The sequence below is a fragment of the Mus musculus genome, chromosome 11 (genome assembly GCF_000001635.26).
Source record: "Mus musculus strain C57BL/6J chromosome 11, GRCm38.p6 C57BL/6J".
In the NCBI taxonomy this organism is placed as follows: Eukaryota; Metazoa; Chordata; class Mammalia; order Rodentia; family Muridae; genus Mus; species Mus musculus.
Window position 1 is genome coordinate 77,507,981 of NC_000077.6, and position 14,236 is coordinate 77,522,216.

The 14,236-nt window shown below is 52.4% G+C and overlaps 2 protein-coding genes across 12 annotated transcripts; one reads left to right on the forward strand and one right to left on the reverse strand.

Annotated features, from left to right (window-relative positions):
- Window positions 1-118: 118 nt before the first annotated feature.
- On the reverse strand, window positions 119-7,941 carry Trp53i13 (transformation related protein 53 inducible protein 13). Of its 11 annotated transcripts, none has more exons than NM_001024920.1 (7): window positions 5,180-5,293; window positions 4,917-4,985; window positions 4,673-4,714; window positions 1,618-1,746; window positions 1,096-1,293; window positions 477-1,011; window positions 119-397 (listed from the first exon to the last, which is right to left on the reverse strand). In NM_001024920.1, exons 1-7 carry the CDS (start codon window positions 5,249-5,251, stop codon window positions 285-287), a joined length of 1,158 nt encoding a protein of 385 aa, NP_001020091.1. In that variant the 5' UTR covers window positions 5,252-5,293; the 3' UTR covers window positions 119-284. The 11 variants fall into 11 exon arrangements, 10 of the variants coding, with proteins under 10 accessions (NP_001020091.1, XP_030101693.1, XP_006533013.1 ...); XR_003949389.1 differs by having other exon boundaries at window positions 125-397; window positions 1,106-1,293; window positions 5,180-5,408; XM_030245833.1 differs by lacking the exon at window positions 5,180-5,293 and adding an exon at window positions 7,855-7,941 and having other exon boundaries at window positions 125-397.
- On the forward strand, window positions 7,137-12,648 carry Abhd15 (abhydrolase domain containing 15). Its single transcript, NM_026185.4, has 2 exons — window positions 7,137-8,072; window positions 10,336-12,648. The coding sequence occupies exons 1-2, from the start codon at window positions 7,219-7,221 to the stop codon at window positions 10,859-10,861; spliced, it is 1,380 nt and encodes a 459-aa protein (NP_080461.3). The 5' UTR covers window positions 7,137-7,218; the 3' UTR covers window positions 10,862-12,648.
- The last annotated feature ends 1,588 nt before the right edge of the window (window positions 12,649-14,236 follow it).

Sequence of the window (14,236 nt, forward strand, 5' to 3'; positions counted from 1 at the left end):
ACCTGAGCACCAAGCCACTTGATTAGAAACCGGCCTGATGTGATTCGAATAGCCCTGGGCCACTGACTAGAGACCTGAAAGGAGTGTGACTGAGGGCAAGAGACAATCTCCCAACGACTCCGAATTCTACTAAAATAATTTAATTAGAAACAGGAATTTGTATCAGGAAAGCTACAAGGCTACTCTTCCAGGAACCAGGTGAAGCCTCCAGGGCCTCTCGGCCCGCCGCCAGGGGGCGCCCGCGGACGGCCCACGTGGCAGCGGTCGCAGAGGGGCGGAGCCGCTCAGTCGGAGCTCTCCGAATCAGGGCCACTATCCGGTGTGGGTGGGAGCAGGGGCCGTCTGCGAGACCGCTTGATCCGGCGCGAAGGCAAAGGCAGCCTCCGTTTCAGGAGAGCTGTGGGAAGGTGAGAAGTCAAGGGCAAGGAATTCCAGCCATTGGGCGCACCAGAAAGGGGGAGGGGGGCTCTTCTCACCAGCCACGGTGTCCTGGCTGTCTGCCGTGGGCCCCCAATAGATACTCTCGCTCCTGCGGAAATTCCGGTGCAGTCGCGTGCAAAGTGTGGCCAAGGTGAGCAGGACTAGTAGGAAGGTCAGGGCCATGGCAGCCCAAGCCGCCTCTTCAGTACGTGGAGTGGGCCCTCGGGCTACCCGGGGAGGCCCTGCGGCCCGAGGAGCTGGGGAAACCTGACCCGGACAGGCACAACCTCCATGGTTGCCTTGCCCACTGGGCATCTGAGCCTCTGTCCTGGACCTACCATTGCCTCCAGGTCCCCCAGTCGTTAAGGAGACCGGGGCCACAGATGAGGTTCCCAAAGTCAACTGCTGGGCCTTCAGGCTCTGTGAAGAGGCCAAGGAAACCCTCAGGCCTGGGGGCGTGGATTGGAGACCAAGGGCAGCCCGGAGACCCCTTCTCTTCACAACACTGATCGAGGACCGCCCGGATCCTCTAGATGTCACCTGTGCACCAGGAGGTCGCCAGCTCCGTAGAGCAAAGGCCAGAGTCGGGGCCTAAGGAGAATAGAAAAGGACTCAGCCCCTACTCTCTATTAACCCAATATTCTTGCCAGCAAGCCTGGTCCCAGCACCCCTCACCTGTACACACCGTCTCCCACACAGCTTCCCTCTTCTGGAGGCTGGCATCGTGGGAGTGGGCCCAAAAAGATTGTCAGAGAGAAACCACACACTCTTTCTCTGCTTCCGCCGCCGCTGCCTCTTCAGCCAGTGGGCAACCCAGGCTGGCTCTATCCATGCCAGCTCCAGTGCAGTCCCCCATGCTGTCAGCACCAAGGGCTATGAAAGAAGGTGACGTAGAGCTAAGATGGAAGAAGACCCTGAGTTTTCCTTCCTCTGCCCATAGTGCCTCGCTCTTCCGTAGCACAACACCCTAGTTTGGGGGTGGGGGGAAGAGGAAGAGACAGGTTCTCACTGTTCTAGAATTCAATATGTAGACCAGGATGGCCTCAAGCTCAGAAATCTGCCTGCTTTTGCCTCTAGAGTACTTGATTAAAGATGGTAGCCACCAAGCCCAGGTTTTTTGTTGTTTGTTTTGGGTTTGTTTTGTTTTGACATTTTTAATTTCTTTTTCTTTTAGCACATCTTTCACTAACCACTTACCCGGTCCCACGTGAGACTGAAGTCAGGAATGAGCGTGGGCTTAGCCACATACAGGTGGGCCAAGAGTGCAAGCTGGAGCTTCAGCCAGGGGTGGGCACAGGGGTGGTAGAAGAAGGCGATACCCTCAGCCTGGAGGAAAGGCAGAGATATCAAGCCAGGCCCAGCACCCTCCCAGAGAATCACAGCGTTTCCTATCCTAGGTGCCAGGATAAGGAGGTTACCAGAAAGTGCCCATCCACTTCCAGGAAAAGGCAAAGGGTCTTGAGTACTGAGATGTAATCCTTTCTAATTCACTTCTCTTCTCCATCAAGTGCACACCCCCCCCCCCCAAAGATGCACCTCTGGGCAAGACCACATGGCTGTAACCCCATTAGACTCCAGACATGCTCCCTAGCCCCCACACACGGTGCTGGGGATCGCACTGACCCGTGTCCCTGGCCCTCAGACCCCTGCATCTGGAGGTATAGGTTGTGAGCTGTCACGTGAGTACTGGGAACAGACGCTGGAAGAGCAGCGGAAGCTCTTAACCACTGAGCTGTATCTCCAGCCCAGTGAGAATGAGGAGGCTTCCGCTGTATCTCGGACTGTGTATGCATCAATGGCTCTACAAGTCCCAGCCCTGGCCCTCAGATAAAGACCAAGTCTTCTACTTCTCCATCTAATCCTCGCGCTCTCCCAGGAGTGTCCAGACACACTTGACTGCACGATCCCAGGGTAGGAGCATTTCGTCGGACATTATTCTGAGTTGACCTGTGCTGGGTGCTATAAAAGACACCAAAAGAGAACTCCCAGGCCTTGAGGAAATGTATAAGAGACTCAAGGAAAGCTAGGTGTGATCATGTACACCTGGGATCCCAGCCATTTGGAACAAAAGATTGAAAGTTCAAGGCCAGACCAGGGTACACAGTAAATACCAGGCTAGCTTAGGCTAGGTGAGCCCACCTCTAACGGCCATGGAGTAGGGGGAGAGAAATTCAGGGAAGTAAAAAACTGATACAACTCAAACCGGGGTGTGTGTGTGTGTGTGTGTGTGTGTGTGTGTGTGTGTGTGTGTGAGTGAGTGAGAGAGAGAGAAGAGAGAAAGAGAGATGGGCTGGGGAGATCTGGGGAGTGGAGGTGGAAGTTCTAGGGATCTGAACCCACACAAACACTCTACCAGCAAGCTCGATCCTCAACTGTCGTTTCACTTTTCCCCCCTTAAGTTTTAGTCAGTCTCACAACATTGTCCAGGCTGGCCTTGAGTTCATATTTATGCCTCCTGCCTCAGCCTCCCGAGTAGCTCAGAGTATAAAAGTCTACGCCACCATGTCCAGACAGCTCAGTTAACGGTAAGAGGATGGGATAAAGGCAGACAAAGTATGAGGGAAAGGGATGCTGTGACTTCTGCTGGGCCAGGGTGTGAAGCTGTGGGTTTCAGATCCTGATAGGCTGGGAGTAGAAAATAAACCAGAGGGCTGGTGAGATGGCTCAGCGGTTAAGAGCACTGACTGCTCTTCCAAAGGTCCCGAGTTCAAATCCCAGCAACCACATGGTGGCTCACAACCATCCGTAATGAGATCTGACACCCTCTTCTGGTGTGTCTGAAGACAACTACAGTGTACTTACATATAATAAATAAGTAAATCTTTAAAAAGAAAAGAAAAGAAAAGAAAAGAAAAGAAACCAGAGAAAAGAAGGTAGGTATCTCAGAGGAAATGAGCCTGGATTCACATGTGTGGTGAGGGCCTGTGATGCTGGAGAAAAACGAATCAAGAAATCAGATGAAGATAATGCAAGTCTTAAGTCAGACAGGGGAAATCAGCCATAACAGGTGGATTGTAAACATAACTAAAAATAAATAAGTCATAAAGTCAGATGGATTCTGAACAATGAAATAACTTAAACAGAAGGATTACATGCAACAAAGAGACAGCCACGTCCGGTGGTGTACCTGCTGTAATCCTAGCCCTTCAACGGGCAGGAAGATCAGAGCTTTAAGGCCATTCTTGGAGGGGGCTGGAGAGATGGCTCAGCGGTTAAGAGCTCAATCCCAGCAACCACATGGTGGTAATGAGATCTGACACCCTCTTCTGGAGTGTCTTACATACACTACAGTGTACTTACATATAATGATAAATAAATCTTAAAAAAAAAAAAAGGAACACAGTAAAAATAAAATAAAATAAATAAGACCATTCTTGGCTATAGAAGAAGGTTGAAACCAGTTTGGGCTACATGAGACCCTGTGTCAGAGAGAGGTGGAGGGCTGGAGACACAGCTCAGTGGTTAAGAGCTTTTGCTCCTCTTCCAGAGGCTCAGTTCCCAGTACTCAAATGACAGCTCACAACCTATATCTCCAGATCCATCTCTTCTGAATATACAAACACACAGGCCTCAGGCAGTGGCACAGGGTTTTAATCCCAGTACTCTGGAGGCAAAGGCAAGTGGATGTCTGTGAGTTCAAGGCCAGCCAGGTCTACTGTAGTGTATGTAGAGTGAGTTCCAAGACAGTCAATGCTACATGAAGAAGTGCTATCTTAAAAAAAAAAATCAAAAAACCAAAACTAACCAAAGTTAAAAACAACAACAACAAAAAATACCCCACAGGCAAAATTCATACCCATAAAATAAATATAAACAATTTTTAAAAAGAGCATTCATTAAAAATTGAACTGTTTACAACACATTAAAGCACACATTGCTAACATGATATAGTGTTTTGCAATCCAAGCACTATTCACTCACTTCTCAAAGCTGAAGGGACAGAATGCCATCTCTTGCAGAAGAAAATCAGAGCCAAGAAAGACAAGAGAATCCAAATCACACCAGCATTGGGATATAGGTTGTTTTTGCTACCTTCAGAGTAACTTGGAGTTACTTGCCATGCATCTAGCTACTCAACAGAACCCCTGACCCCACACTACCCATCTGCCCTGGGACTGGCAAGTGGAAGCCTCACCTCTTTCTACACAAAGTGGTAAGGAATGGACTGAGAGCCAAGATAGATAGAGGTAACCTGCGAGGCACAGTCTGCCTCCAGGGAAGGCTCCCAAGATGGGCTACTGGTTGTACTTACCTGTCCTTGGCTCACCTGTGTGTAAGTCACTCTTGGTAACACCTACACATGAGAAAAGAAGAGAGCAGCTGGGGACTTCGTGTTGGGTGTGAAGAAGGGGACAACCAGCCCCAAGCCCTGGGCTGAGATGAAGACGCTGGAGACTGAGGGCAGGAGAAACCACAGATGTCCCAATCGGGCGACCACCGAGGGTGCAGCGAGGCCGTTCAAACCCTTCTCGTCCTCGGCCCTACAGGGTTCCTACCTGTGGAGGCACAGGCCACAGGCCTTCAGGACAAGGGGTTCCTGCCTCCTCCGCCGGCTCAGCCACCACCTGTGGGTCCAAGGCGAAGAGCTGGGCGTTGGCCTCTGCGAGGGCCCCGCCCTTTCGGTTCTAGGAGTAGAGGCGCGGACGGATGGAGGGGCCTCCGAATCCCCTCGCGCGCGCCACTCTTTCCAGGACAAAGTTGAAGCAAAGCGCTTTGAGATTCCCCCGGCCAAGACCTTACCCGGAGCCGGTCGCCTTACCTCGCGAAGGCTCAGGAGCCCCACCAGGGCTACCAGAAGCAACCGGGGCGGAGGTGGAGGAGGATGAACCATTTCAGCTGGGCCAGCAGTCCCGCCAACCAACTAGCTGCAGCGCCACTCGCTCGCGCGCGCCCGCGACCCCGCGCCGCTCGCGCGCCCACGTAGACCGCGGCTCGCGCACTGCCTTGCTCCCTCCTCGCCCGGCCTCGTGCCCCGCCCCCCCTACCGCCAGGCCCGCCCCCGCCCCGCCCCGCCTCGCCTACCGCCAGGCCCGCCCCCGCCCCGCCCCGCCTACCGCCAGGCCCGCCCCTGCCCGCCTCCAGGCCGGCGCACGCGTCCTGAACCCAAAGCCGGAAAAGTTAGTCGCCAAGGATCTCCTGGTCTCCAAGCCCATGGAACCACCTCCCTCGGCCGAGATGCGTCCCGGAGCGTTTGTGCGACCATCAGAGCGCAACTGTATCGCCTGAGTAGAATCTTGGAACCCCGCAAAGGGCAGGAAGTGAGATCCTTAAGGACCGGGTGACCCAGGTGGAGACTTGTGTGCTCTTTTGGCAAACCCGCTCAACACGGAATTATGAAATCCTAGCTGTCCCAGAGAGAAGGTCCCGGCTCTAGCGCTTCACCTTCACGTTGCTCCAGTCCTGCTCTCGCTAATAATAAGAACTGAGCCCCGAGCTGTTTTGGGAGGGTCTTAGGCCCAGAAGCCTTAAGAAGCCAGAGCTTTCTTGATTCCCGCTCTCCTTTGCCCAAGGAAACACTGGTCCGAGGAGCTACAGTGCTCAGCTCGGCCTCCCTTGCAAGGGAGCGCTGCAAAGGAAATCCAGCTAAGGATTGACGCCCAATCAAAAGTTTGAAACAGGCCTGCGAGATGGCTCAGTGGGAAACGGTGCTGGCCGCCAGCCTGACGACCAGAGTTTAATCTGTGGACCTAAGTGATTGAAGGAGGGACCTGATTCCCACAGATTGTCCTCTGACCTAGACACACACACATACACACACCCCTAAACAAATCTTTTTAGGTTTGAAATACATCAAAAAATAGTTATTTCAGGCCTCTCCCATGTGCCCGGACTTATTTCACCCACCCCTGCAGAAATGACCAGATGTTGATCTGACCTAAAGAACCACACTTCTCTCTACCAAAGCCCCACCGCGGGGCTAAGCATCCCTTAATCCTCTCCCTCAACATATTCGGCCAGACTCGAGCCTCTTTCCTTTCCTACAGTCCTTCTTGATAAGTAGTGGAGACGCCTAACTCTTGGAAAGCGTCCTTGGGGGTGGGCTGGGAAGGCCACAAGTGTCTACCGGCTAGTGCCCGGATGCCCTCCAGAGAAACGACAGCCACCTCCCTCAAACTCGTGGTCAGGGTCAGATGCTTCAGTCTGCCTCTGGCCAGGTGCAGAGTCCCAGCCCTACTGAGTTATCGCCCAGTTGCTGGTCCTGGCTGGGCGGCAGGGCCAGGCGAAGGAGAGAGAGATAACACGTCTCTAGCTGCAAAGGCAGCAGCGAGTGGGGAAAGTGAAGCCAGCGAGGGATCAGCGCTTTGCTCCCTTCTTGCTTTTTTGCTACTCCTCAATAGCGGATCCTGAGGGTGCAGTGACCCAGGGTCTCCCCTGGAGCCAGACTTCATTGAGGGCAAGGGTAGAAGCAGGCACCTCCCGTTCACCCAGGCCTCCAGCCTCACCCCCTCCCCAATCCTTTCCTAGCACTCCTTGTTCCGCTCTCTCTGGTTGGCCCTCAGGTCCTCGCTCCCGCTTTGTGGCCCGGCTCTCTTTCACCCTCTGCTCCAGCTTGTCGCAATCGCTGTACAAAGGGCTGGGGGCGGGAGTGGGGGGGCGGGCGAGGGGAGCTCGACCCGAACTGGCTGTCTCCTCCTGACCACGACCAATCCGGAGCGCGCGCGCCCTCCTGCTTGGGAGGACTCTTGACAGCCACGGGCGGCCGGGCGGAGCCGCGCGGACAGAACGAGGAGCCCGACGAGAGGACAGCTCCGCTCCCCGCAGCCCAGTGCCTCCCTCCGGGGACTGTCCTGCCAGGCCATGCCTCCGTGGGCGGCCGCTCTAGCGCTGCTACTGGCGGCGCTCGCCTTGCTCCTCCTGCGACCCTGGAAGCGCGCTGTCGGAGCGCGAACCTCAGTCCGGGACCACGAGGAGCAGGAGGTGGCGAGCGGAGGCCCCGCGGATCAGTTCAGCGACCGGCGCGAAGCGCTCCCCGGAGGCTGCAGCCTCATTTGCAAGCCGTCGGCGCTGGCCCAGTGCCTGCTGCGCGCTCTGCGACGCTCGGCGGCGCTGGAACCCAGCCCCCGCTCCTGGCTGTCGGGACCCCACCTGCAAACCTTCTGCCACTTCATCCTGCCAGTCGGGCCCGGGCCTGAGCTAGCCCGTGAGTACCTGCAGCTGGCAGATGATGGGCTGGTGGCTCTGGATTGGGTCATAGGACCTTGTGCCAGGGGCCGCCGGGTCACCAACCCTGGGAGCCTCCCTCCAGTGCTGTTGGTAATCCCCAATGCATGGGGACGCCTCACTCGCAATGTACTGGGGCTCTGCCTGCTCGCCCTGGAGCGCGGCTACTACCCGGTCATCTTCCATCGCCGCGGCCACCACGGTTGCCCGCTAGTCAGCCCCAGACTACAGCCTTTCGGGGACCCGTCCGACCTCAAGGAGGCGGTGACTTACATTCGCTTCCGACACCCGGCGGCCCCCCTGTTCGCGGTGAGCGAGGGTTCAGGGTCCGCGCTGCTGCTGTCCTACTTGGGGGAGTGTGGCTCCTCCAGCTATGTGACTGGCGCCGCCTGCATCTCGCCAGTGCTACGCTGTCGCGAGTGGTTCGAGGCTGGCTTGCCTTGGCCCTATGAACGTGGGTTCTTGCTGCACCAGAAAATCTCTCTCAGCAGGTGGGTAACGGGAACAGAAGTCTACAGCTCTGCCTGGTATGGGAACAGAGCTTTGTGGGTAGGTTGGGGCAAAGTTCTCACGAGGTTTCCAAAGCTGTTCAAACCCTATAATTGACATAGAGCCAGGAAAGTGGGTTTCAAAGCCATATTAGCCCCAGGGCCTCCGTTAGGGCCCCATCAGTTCATCTCAGTCGCAGGTGTCCTAGCAACCGGTGGTCAGCAGAGGCCTGCACCTGGCATTTACCACTTAGTCCATAGCTAGATAGGTCAACAAACAGGGCTCTGGAAGCAATTGCGGCCGATTATCTGTCCAGAATATTTACCTTCAGGCTCTGAGCCAGGAGGTGGCAGGAATGAGAGATGTACAGTCTTTGGTTTTTTTAAATCCTTCAATCTGACAGATGTTTTACATATTTCTAGGTGAGTACACAACACTTATTCCTGTGTTTGTTCTTTCTGAGTCAAGGTCTCATACAACTCTGGCTGCACAGCTGAGGGTGTGTGTCCCTGAACTCCAGACCCTCAGCCTTTGCCTCCTAAGTGCCAAAATTACAGGCATCAGACACCGCACACATAAAAAACAAAAACAAAAACAAAACCCAGATCTCCAGAGGGAGAACAGTTTTAACACCAGGCAAGACTGTCCCACAGAAACTACTTGAATGACATTTCCAGTCTTTCCTAAGAGATGGCAGAAATGAGGTCAGAGGCATTCTGGCAACAAATAGGAAAACCCAGGATATGGGATCAGGCCTGGCTGGGGTCAAATCCTGAATTTGCAGGGAATCAGCCAGCCCCTTTAAGGCTTGCTCCCCCTTCAGCTGAGTAGAGTTAATAACAACACCTCTGCAGGTGCTGTGACCATTACATGAAAGCACAGGACCCTGACTTGCCAACCAGAACTCTTTCTTTCTTTTTTTTTTTTTTTCCTTTGCTATTTTACCTCCTCCTATTTTGCAAAGGTCAAATCCTGAGGCTGAACGAGAGGTGCTGCCATGGCAACTCAGAGGTTTGCTCCAGGGACAGAGTACTCTAGTCTAGCTTAACTGCCTGCCATGGTTTTCACTTCAAAATGATCACCTTCAGCACGTCCCATAGCCTCAAGCCAGAAAGCTGGGCAAGGTAAATGGAGATGAAACCAGGGCCTTCAGGAGCTGCCCTTGCTGCGGAAATCTGGGGCTGGAAACTCACACACAATTCTAAGGTCAACTGTCAGGGTTGATTAATCTACCTAAAGGACCAAACTGCCTACTCCGGCCTCCTTGTGACCCTTTCAGGCCCTCCCCAGGGAGCTAAGAGGTCCCTTTTCCCAGTGCAGGAGTTTGCCCCTATTTAGGAGACCATCTACTAGACTGATTGTAGTCCCAGTTGTTTTCCCTGCTGCCAAGCACTTGCTAGGTGTCGGTGTCCCGGACCAAGGTCACACCATCAGGCATGTTCATCAACCTAAAAACACACAGGCAATGAATGGATTAAAACAGTGATAAATTGTGGGAGAGGGAGAGGTATCAGCCCCTAGTCTGGATTGTCTGAAACAGTGAGTTCTCTCTGGATGAGCCTCAGAGGAGACAGGTCATGAGTTCATTGCAAAGGGTCAAAAGTTGAGGTTACAGGGAGCGCTATCCCTGGTCAATAGCTGAAAGTCAAATGTTATCCCTGGGATAAATGGTAGGGGTGACAGAGAAGAAATGATCATCCCTATGGAGAAGTCAAACCTTTGCATTATATCAGAAATCTTCTGATCTTAAGTAATGGCCACAATATGAAAGGGCTTTGGGCAACCAGAAAGATGGCTCAGAGGTTAAGAACACCTTTGCTTTTGCAGAGGACCCTGGTTCAACTCCCAGTACCCACCTGGTGGCTCACAACCATCTTGTCGCTCCAGTTCCAGGGAAGCTTCTGATTTGCATGAGCATGTGTTACACACATGAAATAGGTCTTTAAAAGGGGCTGTGTTGTTTGCTCTTTTTTGTGTGTGTGTGTGTGTGTGTGTGTGTGTGCGCGCGGGGGGGGGGTGGTGGTGGTGGTGGTGGTGGGGGCTGTGTCTGAGAGACGGAGACTCATTGATAGTCATTGCCTGGAACTCACAGAGATCCATCGGGCCTCCGCCACTTGACAGCTGAGATCAAAGACTCTTTTCTGTATTTCAAAGCTCAAAGTCTCTGTGGCTAGACTCTGGCCTGGGCACCGCCTCCGCAGTAACTTTGCCTGTCATCTAACGTTCTGATTTCTCCATCCTGGTCTCTCATTCACCTGTGGTCAGGTATGCCTCCGCCCTGGAGGACACAGTGGACACCGGCAAGCTCTTCAGGAGTGGCTCCCTGCGAGAGTTTGAGGAGACCCTGTTCTGTCACACCAAGAGTTGCCCCATCAGCTGGGATACCTACTGGGATCTCAACGACCCACTCCGGGATGTGGATGAGGCTGCGGTACCCGTGCTGTGCATCTGCAGTGCTGATGACCCGGTGTGTGGACCCCCAGAGCACACTCTGCCTGCGGAACTCTTCCACAGCAACCCGTACTTCTTCCTGCTGCTCAGTCACCATGGAGGCCACTGTGGCTTCCTGCGCCCTGAACCCTTGCCAGCATGGAGCCACGAGGTCATCTTGGAGTCCTTCAGGGCCCTGACTGAATTCTTCCGAATGGAAGAGAGAATGAAAGGGCTGAGCAGGCGCAGGACTTCATTTTTAGGGGGCCGGCGTCGCTGGGGAGGCCTGCAGAAGCGAGAGGTTTCCCCTTCTTCCAATCTGGAGGAGATTTTCAACTGGAAGCGTTCATACACCAGGTGAGGCTCGCCTGGGGAAGCCCCTTGGACTTGTGAGAAAGACCCCCACAAGGTATCACAGCGAGGGGGGGCCTCTGTGTTCCTCTCTTGCTAACTGGAGAAAGAACTTCACCCTGTGCTACGCTACCTTGAGAAGAGTTGCCCTGGCTCTAAGAAACATTGCTCAGCCCTGGGCCACTATTTCCTGTCATCAAAGTCCCAAGCAGAATAGCAGCCCTGGCGAAGTCCATAGACCAGAGAGAAATTCCGGCTCACCCAGCTGGGAGTCCAGGCAGGATGAACTTGTGAGAGTCAATGGGTGGTTCTGTCCCACATAAATATCATCTTGGTGACTCTATGTCTCGAGCTGGAGCCACTTGGTACAGAAAGGACAGGATGTTTGTGTCTCTGTCCCATTTCCCTCATGTGCTCTGCGGTTGTGGTTCTGCTCTGACTTGCATATCAGCAGCTGGGGAAGCAGGCTGTCGGTTGCCTAGCTCTCCCCTGGCTGAGAAGCCAGCAGAGGCAGGAGATGCTGGGCTGAGGCCAGGGTGGAAAGAGCTAGCAAGGGTAGAATGTGTGTGTCTGTCCCTGCCTCTCATGGTAGATGGAAGCTCTGATCTAGGCCAGGCTCTCAAGCTGGTACAGCTCATCTCCTAAAAGTTATTTTAGGAGTAAGAGGTGCTATTGCCCAGGGTCTAAGGGTTCCGTTAGGTCATGGTTGTGGTAGCCAGGTTAGGCCAGATACACACACACCTTCAGTTCTGATCCTGGAGCTTCCTCCAGAGAGCCGCAGCCAGCCAGATGCGTTCCTCCTGAAGGGTGGGCTTTCTCACAGTCAGTGGGAAGGGTGGCAACCGTCACAATAGTCTCTGATCAGTTTTCTTCTGGTACTAGCTTCTTCTCCCTTTCCACAGCCAGGCAAGAGGTCTGGGAGCGGAGCGGAGAAAACCCGAGGGCTTAGTGAAGGCAATCCAACTATTTCTGAGTGTCTCACATTACAGCTTTGTCTGCTCAATTATTCAAAAGACAGAAGCCTGTTTTCCGAATCTGTTCACTCAGCCACTAAGTGGGCATTTGGTTTTGAGGAAGAATGCTGAAGGCCCAAGAACAATAAGCCATAGCTCCCAGGATGACTTACATGGCTTGGGTTGGATTAAGCCTTTACAAATCATTTTGATAGCTGGACATGGAGATCCGTGTGTTGTTAAGATTCAAAAATCTACCCTGAAGTTTTGTTTGTTATTTATTCATGGTGCCTGGGCCTCACTCACTAGGCAAACAAAACACTCTACCGCTGAGCTATACATCCAGTCCATAAAGTTATTTTTCAGTTTATCAGTGGGAAAGAAGTCACCTGTTTCTGACTTAAGGCAGCAAAACAGTTCGACAGAGACTCTCACAGCCAAGGACAAGGATAGCACCCAGGTATACTGGGACTTCCATCCCAGGGGTGGATAATCTGGTCCTCTCCAGTTTGGGGGTTGGTTGGTTGTTTGGGAGTTTTGCTTTGTTTTCTGCCTGGCCTGGAACTCACTATATAGCCCAGGCTGCCCTCAAGTACAGAGCTCCATCAGAGTACTGGAATTAAAGGCTTGTGCTAGCTATCCCACTGAGCCTTCTAATCTTGTTCTTTTAGATTAAGTAAGAATCAATGAACCTAGCCGGGCAGTGATGGCTCATGCCTTTAATCCCAGCACTAGGGAGGCAGAAGCAGGTGGAATTCTGAGTTCGAGGCCAGCCTTGTCTACAAAGTGAGTTCCAGGACAGCCAGGGGAACACAGAGAAACCCTGTCTCGAAAAAACAAAAACAAAAACAAAAAAAAAAGCAAAACAAAACAAAAAATCAATGAAGTAACTCCAGGATATAATCATCCAATCATCTCAGGCACATATCCTATTGTGAAAGAGGCTTTTTCCCCCTCTTCTCCACTTCTGGCCCCTCCCCCACACCCTCTTGTGGCATTCTTTCCTCCTTTCTGAGCAAGAGAAATGAAAAGGAACTGAATTCTAAAGAGGAAGCTCCCCTGTCGCTGGTGAACCACAGCCAAGGGTGGAAGGCTTGGGTGGGGGATGGCTGGCATATGGCCACCCACCCCTACCCCCACATCTGAGACAGTAGGGATTTCAGTTAATTAGGGTCCTGCTGTTCCGTATGTTATTGGATCCCTCAGAAATAATGGTAAGATGGGAAAAGTAGTAGTTCAACCCTAAAGCTTAAAGTGTCTCTAATGACAAAACTCTGGGTAATTTTTCTAGATCAGCTACTACAGGATCCATTTCTTCTAGAGAACACTTTTGTGAGAAAGCCTGGCTGGGTTTTTCTTTCTTTCCTTTCCTTTTTTTTTTTTTTTTTTTTTTTTTTTTTAGAAAAGCAAGCTTACTAGGGAAGGGAGCACACAGACTTTATAGTAACTATTTTCTTCTTTTTTTGTGGAGCTGATGGTTAAACCCAGAGCCTTGCACAGATCAGACAGTCCTTTACCACAGAGCTCCACCCTCTACCCTGACATAGTTCTTGTAGTCCTCAGAGAAACGGCAGAGGAACTCTTGTTGAGGTTCTTTGGGCCCCAAGTCCCACTGATTTAACCCAAAACATTCCCCTTCCTGCTCTTTACATGGGCTATTTTCAGGGAGGGACTTATTTTTTGAGATGGCATCTCACAATAGAACATTGGCTGTCCTGCAACGCACTAGATAGACAAGACTGATCTCAGACTCACAGAAATCCCCCTGCTTCTGAATACTGGGATTAAAAGTACATACCACCATGTCCAGCGTAGGTGATTTACAAAAAGAAAACTCTGTCCATTACTATGAGGCTGGGGTAAAAGCTGAAAACACCGAGCTCAGCTGTTAGGGTACTTACACAGCATTCACGAGGCCCTGGACTTGGTCCTTAGCACTGCACGAGCCAGTGTGAGGTGCACACTTATAAACCTAAGAGGTAGACGCAGGACCTTCAGAAGTTCAAGGTCTGGAGGAGCTAGAGAAAGCACCCAAGGAGCTGAAGGGATCTGCAACCCTATAGGTGGAACAACAATATGAACTAACCAGTACCCCTAGAGCTCGTGTCTCTAGCTGCATATGTAGCAGAAGATGGCCTAGTCGGCCATCACTGGGAAGAGAGGCCCCTTGGTCTTGCAAACTTTATATGCCCTAGTACAGAGGAATGCCAGGGCCAAGAAGTGGGAGTGCGTGGGTAGGGGAGCAGGGCGGGGGGGAGGGTACAGGGAACTTTCGGGATAGCATTTGAAATGTAAATAAAGAAAATATTTAATAAAAAAGGAAAAAAAAAGACATTCAAGATCATCTTCTGCTACATATTGAGCTTGAGGTCAGCAAGCGCAACTTGAGTGAGACCTTACCTCAAAACAAAAAAAGCAAATCACACACACAC